Raw genomic sequence first — 14434 nt, 5'->3', positions numbered from 1 at the left:
AAAGATTAACGATAGGTAAAGAAAAATAGCCTTGGCCTGAGAGTTCCAGGAATTTAATACTGTAAAGGATGAGCCATACAGTAGGAGATTTTACTTTATTATATAAGCTTTCAAACGGTAACTTCACTGTTCCATTACGACCAAGCCACGGCCGGCAGTGTTAGCTGCCTGTAAATTCTTTCGTCCCACGGTCTAGTAACAGGAAGTCAGCACCGAGGAAGGGCACATTGGCCACGCACCTCTCTCATGTGCTTACGAGGTAACGCCGCCCCAGGCGTCGCTTAGCAGGCAACGCTCTGGAAAGTTCCATGCCGCCCGCACGGTTTGCTTGGTCCTGGCCAATCAGGGCGGAGGGAGCCGCGTGGAGCGTCGAATATACCCGCTCGCCCGCCGCCGGGCCCGCTCTCTTGTATTCTTGCTCACCCGCGAGCCGGATACGCGCCCTGTAGCAGTGTAGACCTTCTCGCTTCTCCCGGTGCTGCGGCACTGTGGACTTAGTTTTGGCAGACAACAACTTTCGGTAGCTTCGCGAACAATGTTTCGCCAAACTCTAAGCTCTGGCTCACTCTCACCTCCCTAGGCCTATGTAGCCCCTTCCAACATGCTTTAGCCAATAAATCGCCTTTCTCTAAAAATAATCCTTATCATTCCATAACGCCCACCGCCTGCCCATACGCCCATCCTGTACAATACGTTATGTGGGAGTGTGCCAACTATTACGTGGGCCAATCTATAAGGACAGTCTTTTATCGCTGTGCAAACACCATCGCCATTTCAAGTACAGATATTTCGAAAAAATTACAGTGGTAAAGAAAATTCTTATGAACAGTGAAAAGATTATGTATAACACACGAGAAATTAGGTTCCAACACTTAACGTCTTGCTATATGTGATTAGTGGTGCCGTGGAAACTAGACTCGTGTGACAGAAAGTTCAACAGAGATCGGTTATGAACGCATCAATGCATGGGAGATGGCTCAGAAAAATACATCACATAATTTACCAGTTGATATGAGTGGCGGTGATGTAAGCAAAACTGAACCGCGAGCGGAATGGTAATCTCTGGGCTCAGAGTGCGCCACCTTAGCATTCACGCGCCCTGTGACGTAAATATGACATAAGATAAACAATAAGATGCCGTCTTCTCTTATCTACCAGGCGTGGATCCCCATCCTCAAAACATCCAATAACTTGCTGGGACACTCTCAGGGTCATCTAATACGTTTTCATAAGTGGAACTATGTCATCACCAGTATTCGTAATTCGCCACCTCCAGCTTGGCCACAGCCCATTATCGCTTTCGTCCCCAACCATCGTCATCGCTCTGTGTGTCATCTGTCATCACTGAGCCTATCATCAATTTTGTCGACACTCACGACCTTCACTGGAAGTTATCTCTTTACCTGTCGTCGCTTACGGTGGCAGTCATTGCTTTACCTGTCATTGTTTCTGCCAGCAGTCGCATCCTTCGAGAGAAATTGTCCTCGTCTCGTCAACTGCTTTGTCTTTCTTTGAGCTGTCGTCATCACCAGCATCTTCAGTGTTATCTTTATCACCGCTCTTCACTTCGCCATTGATATCGATCGTACTACTGCAATTTGATCCCACTGTCTGTTTTCTCTTGATCAGTGGTGGATCGTCTTGTCACCATCACTGTAACATAGATATACACCGGTACACCACTCCTAGATCCACATATTCCTACAACCACAGCCCCACCCCACGTTCACTTTTCAAGTATTTTATCTTCTCATTTCTTTCCCAACCCGCTGCCAGAGCGGCTCGTTCAATTTATCTACCAACTCTTCTACAGCCATCAAACTTACCCAATATTTCCTTCATAAGTATGTGCAACTGCAACAACCACCAACCACAAACACAACAACCACGTTAGCACGACACATATCACTATCATTAGTAATATCACTTACAGAAGCATCAACACCTGCACCACCAGCACCAGGAGCACCACTGCACCATCGCCACCACCATCACAATAAAGAGTGCAAGCGTCTCTGACATCACCAGTCCCATTACTACCTCCATCACGAGTACCAGCGTCATTACACAACATTCAACCAACCCATTTCCTCTAATCTGCCAACCAACACATCTGCCCACTCTCCTCAGCGAGTGTCTCCTACGAAACCAATTTTTCTCCTTACAAAATCCTTCAGTTCCAACCTTTATTCACAAATACTCCAAGAACATCCCATTTTGGGACCCACGCCAACGTTACCCTCTTGTCTGTTCGTCGTCCCAAAAAACCATCTCCCACACACCATCCGCCGACCGTTATGTCTATTGTCAAAGGAGCTGATTCCGAGATCACAGCAGAGGACATCACACAGAAAGCAAATTAGAACCCTGGCCAGACAATCTGAACTTTGATCCGTATCCACAATAACCATGGATTTACTTACCTTATCATACATACAACTGCAGGAACCCACTTCACTGAAAGACCCAATGTCTCCATAGAGATTGCACCAACCTGAAACTGTCTTTCACCTGTAATACTTGCAATGAAGTCCATCAACCATATTTTCACAAGTGCAAAGCCAAACGATTCCCAACGACACCACAGTTCGCCGTCCCCATCCCGCGAGTAGCTGACTCTATTTATCTAAATAAACCACCTCTGTTCACTGGTTCAAATGGCTCTGAGCACTATGCGACTTAACTTCTGAGGTCATCAGTCACCTCGAACTTAGAACTAATTAAAAATAACTAACCTAAGGAAATCACACACATCCATGACGAGGCAGGATTCGAACCTGCAACCGTAGTATTCGCGCGGTTCCGGACTGAAGCGCCTAGAACCGCTCGGCCACAGTGGCCGGCATCTTAAATGGTTGGCTGTCCTTGAACACTCTGTATTTAGTCTTTAGTGCAAAGGACAAAGCAACTTTCTGATCGGTAAGATGGAAGAAAGACTGATTACCAGACTTACGCTTTATCACTACCGGCCAAGCTAATGGAAAGGAACTGGCAAACAGGAAAGTTATGGACTCTCTGCCACACAGCCAACATAGGCACATTTTCATTGATTATGTCATCTAGATACCGTTAGTAAATTCAACTGCTAAAGCTAGTTACAGTTGTTAAGAAGTATGACAGGTTTACAAAAGCTGTCAAAGAGGTAGCAGAAAGCCGGCCAGAGTGGCCGTGCGGTTCTAGGCGCTACAGTCTGGAACCGCGAGACCGTTACGGTCGCAGGTTCGAATCCTGCCTCGGGCATGGATGTGTGTGGTGTCCTTGGGTTGGTTAGGTTTAAGTAGTTCTAAGTTATAGGGGACTGATGACCTCAGTAGTAAAGTCCCATAGTGCTCAGAGCCATTTGAACCATTTTTGAGGTAGCAGAAAGAACGACAGCCAGAGGAAACAATACATCCCAGGATGGTCCTATGAGTGTGATGAGCTATACGAGGAATATCAACTTACTTCTTCAAATAAAACATCAGTCGAACTTCTTAAAGCACGGAATGACCATAGAAGAAGGAAGTGGCAAGAAGCTATAGAGAGCCCCGACTTCACCCATTCGAGTCGTAATGCGTGGCAGCGAATGACGAAATTGGGTGCAGATTCTGGGCCTTAGAGATGCCAGCACAACATCACACCAAACGAAGTCGCGACACGGTTACTACAGAACTCTGAAGCAGAAAGAAGAAGAACCGCACAAGGCTTGTGCTCTCAGCTAGTCCTCCATCCGGAGGTTCCAGGCGAGTTCACAACCGATGAGCTGGAGGAAGCTTAGGCAAGTGTGCGTACAAACAAAGCGGCTGGTTTCAAGGAAATATATCCGAGTTCCTGAAAAACGCTGGCCTGAAAACTAAGCAGTGGCTGTTACAACTATATAATATGATACTGATCACTGGAAAATTTCCAACAAAATTTAGGGCTGCAAAGGTAATGTTGTCAAAAAACCTGGTAAACATGGCAGTGAAGCAGCACATTACAGACCCATATCACGACTTAGTGTAGTTTATAAACTACTAGAAAGACTGTCGCTAAACCGTATTCAACTGCACTTCCATCACTATAATGAGAAGCAGCAGCAGTAAGAGAGTTCCAATTGCTATGAAATCAACTACAGAATGCTCCTGCCAGCAGACTCAAATCTAGAAAACCATCCTGGCCAACGTAAGATGCGCCTCTCGTGAACAGTGACAAAACTAGCGGCTGTATTTGAATCTAGCGTTGTTTAGTATTTTAAACATGCTACCAGTTTCGACACGACATGGTGTCATCTTCAGCTCTGCAAATGGAAACATACATAGCATGACGAAGGGTATGAGAGCACAGACAATATAAAACATAGTTTATGACTAAAAAAAGATATATCACATCATAAAATTATATAATGAAAATATGGTATTGTTATTCACACAAAAAATTGCATCTAACTTATCTGCAATTTTTTTGCACCAATCACGTAATGGACTTAAGGAGAATCCATACGTACAAAGAGCTACAGCAGCAAAGCGATCAGAGCCACATACATCCCTAACAGCAACTCTCAATACGTATCCATAGGGTTAAAGTGGCATACATAATATAAAGCACTCCGTCGTCAGGCCACGAGTGGCCTACCGGGACCATCCGACCGCGGTGTCATCATCAGTGGAGGATGTGGATAGGAGGGGCGTGGGGTCAGCACACCGCTCTCCCGGTCGTTATTGATGGTATTCTTGACCGAAGCAGCTACTGTTCGGTCGAGGAGCTCCTCAATTGGCATCACGAGGCTGAGTGCACCCCGAAAAATGGCAACAGCGCATGGCAGCCTGGATGGTCACCCATCCAAGTGCCGAGCACGCCCGACAACGCTTAACTTCGGTGATCTCACGGGAACCGGTGTATCCATTGGGGCAAGGCCGTTGCCCATACATAATATGCGTGGATAATTATTGCCGAGGAACAACTTACGTGGCAAAATCACTATTTACATGTAACAATAGCCTATAATTTGTAACATGGTAAAAGTCAATCAGTAAAACCAGTAGCCCCATATGTGCAACTACACATACTAGACCATATACTAAGAAAAACCCATATAGAAACCCAGCAGAATAAAACCAAGAACATGTGCATATTAGCACACAATTACATGACAAAGAACTCCAAAGATTCCACAATTATGAAAACCCAGGTAATAGCTTAGCAAACTTGACAAACGTCGAGGACATCCTAACACGTCCCAGACGAAACGCATAATGCATAACTTACATCTCTGCACACCTAAACCACACCATGGTAGCGGTACACCAGTGTAACCAAACTGTGCGCCATACGTTTTGTCTGGGACGTATAAGGATGCGCTCGACATTTGTCACGTTGGCTTAAGTTATTACCTGTGTTCCCATTATTATGGAATCTTTGGAGTTATTTGTCTTGTTATTATGTGTTAATACGCACATGTCCTTAATTTTATTCTGCTGGGTTTCCGTATGAGCGTTTCTTAGTTTATGGTAGCGTATGTGTAGTTACACATATTCTTCTGTCATGCTATGTATGTTTCCATATGCAGGCGCTTGAAGATAACACCAAGTAATGTCGAAACTGATATCAAATTTTAAAACGAATCAACGACGTTAGATTCAAATACAGCTGCTGGATTTGTCATTATTAAAGTACTACGTGTCTGGCTCCAGTCCCACATCATAAATTTCTAGATACTCTTGAGTATAATGTTTGTCAAGAGTGGAAAGAGGTTTTGCAGAAGTGTCCTCCGACTAATTGTCATCTCATAACTAACCTTAACAGAGGTGTGAATGGATTTGGTCTTCCCAGAGAACTATGGACACCCCTGGATCGATTCCGTTCAGGGCATGGAAGATGTGGCGCCTGTTTGTATAAATGGGGGTCCAAAGATGCACCGGTGTGTGATTGTGGTTATCCTGTGCAATCTATGCACCTGACTGAAGCGTGTGTACTACGAAAATTTCCTTGTGGACTCAGCGAGCTGCATTTGGTGACACAAAGAACTGTAGAGACCTAGATATTATGTTAAAATATTTTCTCTCGATTGTTTGTTTACTTGTTTATATTACGTATATTTTTGTGTTTTTTAACCTTTTACGCATGAAGTTCTTAAACAAGGCTTTAAAATGACCATGTTACCCATACGAATAGACAAAATAAATAAATCGTGAAAATAACATAGACTGCCAAGAGGCAGAGAAGTTATTTAGACTTCGTTGTATTAGGTATAGGACATCCAGTACCACCCATTAGACTGTAATCAAGTTAAGTATCATTTTGTAACACACTGTTAATAAATGTTACTGGTTATTCCTTATTGTGTTGCCACATTTCTGTATTAGTGTCACCACCTCCCCCACCCTCGCCACAAACCCACGTTCCCGTAGGCGATTTTCTCAAAAGAAAAGACTACGTTAAGATTAGGCAGGGCTGTATTCAGTGGTACCAGTGGTAATATGTGCATACTGATGGGTTTGTGGTTCACTCGTGACTGTCGTCGGCGATCAGGTGGCATTCAAGAGGCCTGACCGTGCGCCCTTTGTTTAGATTCTGCTGGTAGTAATAGAGCTGAGTTTAGAGAAGATCAGTGTTTGCAACATTCATTCCACGGTACAACCATACCGCGCCGACGAACAAGTTCAACTGTTTGCACGGGGTCACAATTTGGCCCTGCGGGAAGGTAGATGGACGAATCGGGATTACTGCACATGTTGGGCGCGTTGTATCGGTGACACGTTGCTGCTTTCACCAGGTGTCTATGGAACATTTCCCCACGTTTAGACCAGGTTCTCGACGTCCGTGTAGTACAGACGCACGTCAAAATCGTCGCGTTGTGCGTGCAGCTGTGTCATACCGACATCATCCAGCGAAGAAATCTGGTCACATGTTGCACCTGCTGTGTGAGGACCAATGAAAACTGTCTGCTAGCGGAAGGACTATGATCACGTGTGTCTGGGGCCAGGCTGCCACAGACACCATGACACCGCCAAGATCGACTACTCTGGTGTCGTGCAAAAGTCAACTGGAGAGTGGGATGGCGTTCTGTTGTCGTCAGCGATGAGAGTAGGTTCTGTATGTATGCGTGTTATGGACGTGCATGTGCACGTCATATCCCGGAGTGCATTCGCTCACAACAAACAGGTTACACCACAGGCATTTGGGGGCATCAGTTACAACTCGCGGTCACATTTGGTGTTCCTGCAGTGTAAATTAACCAGTACCCGCTACACTGCACAGGTTGTTATCCTTGTGCTACTCTCGTTTCTTGGAAGGGAAGGTGATACGCTTTTTGAGCAGGACAAATCACGCCCACATACCGCTGCAGCGGAGCAACGTGTTCTTCGTGATGTACAGAAACTCCCTTGGCGAGCAAGATCACCAGGTCTCTCACCCGTTCAAGATATATGGGACAAGACGAAGGAGAAGCTTACTCGTTCTCCAGAGCTTGCAAGAACTATTACTGAATCGCAACAGAAGGTGAAAGATTGAAGCGACAGTCTATCACAGGATGACATTCAGCAGCTTTGTGAACGTTTTCATGCGAGAATGCACGCTTGCGTTGACGCCAGAAGAGCGAGGGGGTACACTGTGTATTGACGCGCCTGTTTTGGCACCGTTCAGTGCGACTTATGTGTTTCCTTTGGTTTGAGTTTGTTATCATATACTCCGACAATGATGAACTACCTGTCTCACCACTGGTCAGTGAAATAACCTTGTCCTGGATGATGTTCATTTTTTCTGGCAGCGTAGTTAATCTTGTAATTTTTGATTTTATATGCATGCATCTAAAACAAAAAAAAATGGCATGTCATAAAGAAGATAAAACCTAAATCCAAATTGGCGTGGGTAACGAACTAATTGCGGAAGTTGACTTATTAACTTATTTAGAAGAAAGACCTACTGGCATGAACAGAGAAAAACAGATGTCAGAAATGGAACTACTCAAGCAAAAGGTGTCTTCAACAAGAAGAAGGAATCCTTGACTTCAAAACCTACCAGCCTTCAAATCACGAAAGGTTTCTCAAAGCCTATGTTTGGACTGTGGCATGCTATGGTTACGACACACGAGCTCTGGGGACTGAGGAAGAGAAGAAATGAAATCCGTTAGAAAGTTGGTGTTATAGACTCATACTCAAAATAAAATCGACTAACATGGTTGCGAACGAAGAGGACCCAATAACTTTGGGTGAGTAGAGAATCCTGCGGAAGTTAATTCTCAAAAGATGACTGTAACTGATTAATCATCTAATGAGACACGAAGGACTCCTGACCAGAGTAACATATGGGTATTTTAATTGGGGGATTTCTAGAGGAAGACTACTTTGAAGGTAAATAGATGTGTGGATGTAAGGGCGACGCAGAAATCAAGAGGAAATCAGAAGGTAGTGAGGAGTGGTGATATGCTGCCAACTTAACTGCTGCCAATCAATACCTGGACTGATTACTACAGAAGAAGCAGATACACGCAATTAACACTTTTCCGGCCGGCGACACCACAGTGGTGTCGTGAACATAGTATCGCGCAGTGGCTGGTGACAGCACTTAAGTATCTTTTTCATTCTGTTGGTGTTTTGTCTAGGTAACAATAAGTGACACACGCCAACAAGTTTTTTGTTTTTATAAATACTTGTGCACTTTTATTTTCGCAGACGAAAGAGAGGATGCCATTAATTACGATGAATGCGCGGACGTCTTGTCTGACGTTCCGGACGACTTGCCCAATTGGGAAGTAGATATTGGATATCAAAAGAAATGAAAGTGAAGCAGGATCGTCAGGAGATAGTGAAATACGTCAGAGAAGAATTCGGCGAACGTTACCGCTGCCAACTGATTCGGATGAGTCAGACGAAGAAGACAGACTGTGATTTACTGAGGACCAATAATAAGTTTGAAGGATCTCCGGGTCCACATATATTCCCCAAAGATACACAGGGCGTCATGTATATCATAGAATTGTATATTGGGAACGATCTATTTGAATATATGAGCAACGAAACTAACAAGTATTACAGTCAGTATTGCAATAGATGGAAATTGAATCAATAAAATGCCAAATTTGTCGACGTTACGGAACCCGAACTTAAAAAATGGTTTGGGCTTGCTATCCTTATGGGAATTGTAAAAAAAGCAAGGATCTATGATTATTAGTCAACGAATCTGTTGATAGACACCGATATTTCGCAAAACTATGTCCCGCAACTGATTCAGACGAATATTATCATTTTTACATTTTTCCGACAACAACAATAAGCCGGATAATGCCGACCGGTTTTTCAAAGTACAATTCGTAATTGATTATTTTTCGAAAAAGTTTAAAAAATGTTTAATCTTAGTCAAAACATCTCAACTGATGAAGGAATGATACCGTGGCATGGACAGTTAAATTTTACAATCCGTCTAAAATTACGAAACATGGCATACTCATTCGGATGCTGTGTGGTTCGAGTACGGGATAAATTTCCTGATTCAAGATGTATTCCGGCGCTGGACAACCTTGAGCAAAAACAGTGATGGAACTACTGACACCTTCTTAGGGAAAGTGGCATCACCTCTACATGGATAATTCTTATAACAGTGTAGAACTTGCAGAGAAGTTACTTGAAAAGAAAATTCGAGTTTGTGGAACGATACGGCAAAATAAAGGATTTCCGGAAAAATTAAAGCGCGCAAAGTCAATGTGTTTGAAGTATGTCATCAGCGGAAAGGTGACAAGCAGCCGGCAACAAGCCAAGTAATCCGAATTAGCGCTGCCGGCGCCAAGTGAATAAATTTGTACGAGACGTGCGGACGGCAAAGTGTTAACATTCCTTGATACTGAGCTAAATATGTTCGTAACTTGTAACAAATAATTTGTCATAAGTAAATAAATATCGTTACTTACAGTCTTACAAAACAAAGAATTTACTCATAATAGTCACAGAACGAATACACATCTACTATGGCCATATAAACTACCTTCGCCCCGCGGGATTATCCGAGCGGTCTCAGGCGCTGCAGTCGTGGACTGTGCGGCTGGTCCCGCCGGAGGTTCGAGTCCTCCCTCGGGCATGGGTGTGTGTGTTTGTCCTTAGGATAATTTAGGTTAAGTAGTGTGTAAGCTTAGGGACTGATGACCTTAGCAATTAAGTCCCATAATATTTCACACACATCTGAACATTTTTGAATAACCTTCAAACTGAAACTTCCTGGCAGATTAAAACTGTGTGCCAGACCGAGACTCGAACTCAGGACCTTTGCCTTTCGCGGGCAAGTGCTCTACCAATTGAGCTACCCAAGCACGACTCACGCCCCGTCTTCACAGCTTTACTTCTGCCAGTACCTCGTCTCCTACATTCTCCGGCACACAGTTTTAATCTGTCAGGAAGTTTCATATCAGCGCACACTCCGCTGCAGAGTGAAAATTTCATTCTGTAACCTTCAAACTGCTCATCAGCATCTGTTTGAACATTGAAACCGTCTCTCGTACGAACTAGTTCCAGTATTCATGATACTATGTTCCTGCATTTTGTTCAAAAATGGTTCAAATGGCTCTGAGCACTATGCGACTTAACTTCTGTGGTCATCAGTCGCCTAGAACTTAGAACTAATTAAACCCAACTAATCTAAGGACATCACACACATCCATGCCCGAGGCAGGATTCGAACTTGCGACCGTAGCGGTCGCCCGGCTCCAGACTGCAGAGCCTAGAACCGCACGGCCACTCCGGACGGCCCTGCATTTTGTGCTTGCTGCGTGTTTCTGAGTATAGTCGGGCTCAGTTCTTTCCTCGTCTCACAAGGAAACAGGTCACACGGGAGAATAGGAAGAGCGTAATGAACTTTCGTAAACTTAATGGATATTATAAGTGTTACTGAGCTGAGAAGGTGTAGACGTGCAGAGAATGGCGGAACCTGACCTATGAGGTGGTCCAGCGGAGTGCGCGCCAGCCGGTTGAGCTGCTGGCGGTTCCAGGCGTAGGCAGCGCGCAGGCCGCGCCGCTTCTTGTCGCGCAGCCAGTCCTCGATGAGGTTGCGGCCATCCAGCCGGCGGCCCTCCTCAGCGTCCAGCTCCGGATCGCGCGCCTCCCTCGGCAGCCAGTGTCGCCGCCCGCCGCCCAGCACCACCTGCCAAAATCATAACAAAGCTATGCGTACATCGACGAAAAGTATTCCAAAACCAAGAAATCACTAATGTAGAGTAATGAAATTACATAATACATTTATCTAGGTAATATACACTACTGGCCATTAAAAATGCTACACCAAGAAGAAATGCTGATGATAAACGGGTATTCATTGGACAAATATATTATACTAGAACTGACATGTGATTACATTTTCATGCAATTTGTGTGCATAGATCCTGAGAAATCAGTACACAGAACAACCACCTCTGGCCGTAATATCGGCCTTGATACGCCTGGGCATTGAGCCAAACAGAGCTTGGATGTCGTGGACATGTACAGCTGCCCATGCAGCTTCAACACGATACCACAGTTCATCAAGAGTAGTGACTGGCGTATTGTGATGAGCCAGTTGCTCGGCCATCATTGGCCAGACGTTATCAATTAGAGAGAGATCCGGAAAATGTGCTAGACAGGGCAGCAGTTGAAAATTTTCTGTATCCAGAAAGGCCCGTACAGGACCTGCAAAATGTGGTCGTGCATTATCCTGCTGAAATGTAGGGTTTCGCAGGGATCGAATGACGAATGAAAGGAAGAGCCCCGGGTCGTAACACATATGAAATGTAACGTTCACTGTTCAAAGTGCCGTCAAAGCGAACAAGAGGTGACCGAGACGTATAACCAATGGCACCCCATACCATCACGCCGGGTGATACGCCAGTATGGCGATGACGAATACACGCTTCCGATGTGCGTTCACCGCGATGTCGCCAAACACGGATGATACCATCATGATGCTGTAAACAGAACCTGGATTCATCCGAAAAAATGACGTTTTGCCATTCGTGCACCCAGGTTCGTCGTTGAGTACACCATCGCAGGCGCTCCTGTCTGTGATGCAGCGTCACGCTAACCGCAGCCACGGTCTCCGAGCTGATAGTCCATGCTGCTGCAAACGTCGTCGAACTGTTCGTGCAGGTAGTTGTTGTCTTGCAAACGTCCCCATGTGTTGACTCAGGGATCGAGACGTGGCTGCACGATCCGTTACAGCCATGCAGATAAGATGCCTGTCATCTCGACTGCTAGTGATACGAGGCCGTTGGGATCCAGGCAACGCCGGTCAACTGTCGTTTATGTATGAGAAATCGATTGGAAGCTTTCTTCATATCAGCACATTTTAGGTGTCGCCACCGGCGGCAATCTTGTGTGAATGCCCTGAAAAGCTAATCATTTGCATATCACAGCATCTTCTTCCTGTAGGTTAAATTTCGCGTTTGTAGCTCGTCATCTTCGTGGCTTAGCAATTTTAATGACCAGTAGTGTATTTAAGTGATTAGCGACACAACTTCACAGGTTAATGTAAACACGAAAAAAGTGAAAATGTGAAATACTGGTACATTTATAACAGGTGTAACCGCCAGTATGTCGGCACCAAGAATGCAAACGTGCGTGCATTGAATCGCACAGATGCCGGATGTCAGTTTGTGGGATGGAGTTCCATGCCTGTTGCACTTGGTGGATGAGTACAGGGACAATTAATGCTGGTTGTGAATGACTCTGGAGTTGTCATCCGATGATGCCTCATACGTGCTCGATCGGAGACAGATCTGGTGATCAAGCAGGCCGAGGCAACTTGTGGACACTCTGTAGAGAATGTTGGGTTATAACAGCAGTATGTGGGCGAGCGTTATCGTCTTAGAAGCCACTCCCTGGAATGCTGCTCACGAATGGCAACACAACTGGCCGAATTACCAGACTGCAAGCGAAAGCGTGGGACAACCACAAGAGTGCTACTGCCATCATACGAAATCGCACACCCGACCATAACTGTAGGCGAAGGTTCAATGTGTGTAGTGCGCAGACAGGTTGGTTGCAGGCCCTCATCTGGTCTCCATCTAAGCAACAAACGGCCACCACTGGCACCGAGGCCGAAATGGCTTTCATCAGAAGACACAACATATCTCCATTCCGCCCACCAATGGGCTCTTGCCGGACACCACTGAAGTCGCAAAAGACGGCGATTTGAGGTCGGCGGAATGTACGCTACGAGGCTTCTGAATCGGAGCTGCCCTTGAAATGACAGATTGGCAACAGTTCGATGTGTCAATACGACGAAGATAACGATGTTCCTCTCGGTAGTGCCACGTGTCCACCCGGAGCACCCGATCTTTTTGTGGTCGTACCTTCCCATGTCCACCGCTTCCAGCAAGCATGTGCAGTGGCTACATTCCTGCCAAATCTTTCTGCAGTATCGCGGAAGAAACATCCAGCTTCTTGTAGCCCTATAACACGACCTCTTTCAAACTCAGTGAGCTCTTGGTAATGGCGTCTTCATCGTCTTAGATACGTTCTTGAGTAAGATCAACTCATTATATCCAATCTCAGAGGTAACTAATAGTCACTACCGTTGCAGTGCATATTCAAAGCAGATCTTATTTACGTCCTCATAGTGGTGCTACTAGCGCCACTCTTATGCTACTGGCGCGAAATTTGAATGGACATCATGTTGCAGATGAAGAAACACGCCAATTTTCGTTTGTCTCGCACAACTGCTTCCTAGTGTTAGGATACTTTTCTCCATTGTTGTATTACTAGTTTTTCTGTCTGTATTTGAAAGTTAACCACAGGGACTGCTACAGGGAATTTGATACGGTTTCACTAACAGACAGACTGATTCACAAGGAAGATTCGTGTGTATACACTGCCTGACAAAAAGGTGAAGGACTCAGGAAGGAAGGGAGACAAACTGAAAATTCCCGGATTGAGGGTGTGTGTGATGTTATTTCAGAGGCTATAAAATCGAATCAGATTGACGAAGAACTGGTCAGTACGACGTTGCACCCCCCCACGCCTGAATACACGAACTGATTTGGTTGACAAGGGTGCCATAAAACCGGTGTGTCCTCTCCTGTGGAAAACAAGCCCACAGTTATTGTAACTAGTCCTTGATATTCTGTATTTTGGCAATAGGGCAGAGTTGACGTCCGAACTGGTGTCATACTTGTTCTATCGGAGACTTATATGATAATCTTGCTGGTGACAGGAATAACTCAAAATCATGCAGACAGCTCAAAGAGACACGTGAATGAGTTGACCAGGATTATCCTATTGAAAAATGGTGCTATGGTACTGTCGCGCGAGAGGTAACGCACGAGGACGCAGGACGTCTGTGACAAACCGTTATGGCATCAGACTCCCCTCAACCACTGTCAGGCTTGGTCTGAAGTCACACTTGATGGCTCTCCACACTAAGACATCAGGAGTAACTGCTGTGTTCGTTGGTGGCCGGATATCAGCCTACGCGTTTGACCCCAGGAGAGAAATATCTGAAGCAGCAAGATGTAAGGTTG

At 45.2% G+C, this 14434-nt stretch overlaps 1 protein-coding gene and 1 pseudogene across 1 annotated transcript in view; both read right to left on the bottom strand.

Annotated features, from left to right (window-relative positions):
- The window catches only part of LOC126298944 (alkaline phosphatase-like), a 1012316-nt gene that overhangs the window by 352343 nt on the left and 645539 nt on the right, over positions 1–14434 (bottom strand). The window contains exon 5 of the mRNA XM_049990545.1: positions 10878–11085. Within this exon, the coding sequence (XP_049846502.1) occupies positions 10878–11085 (208 nt within the window). The remainder of the gene's footprint in view (positions 1–10877; positions 11086–14434) is intronic.
- On the bottom strand, positions 4765–4882 carry LOC126299807 (5S ribosomal RNA; annotated as a pseudogene).

Source organism: Schistocerca gregaria, chromosome X, assembly GCF_023897955.1.
Source record: "Schistocerca gregaria isolate iqSchGreg1 chromosome X, iqSchGreg1.2, whole genome shotgun sequence".
Taxonomy (NCBI): Eukaryota; Metazoa; Arthropoda; class Insecta; order Orthoptera; family Acrididae; genus Schistocerca; species Schistocerca gregaria.
Note: the sequence above shows the minus strand (reverse complement) of the source record. Positions and strands in the feature narration are given on the sequence as shown.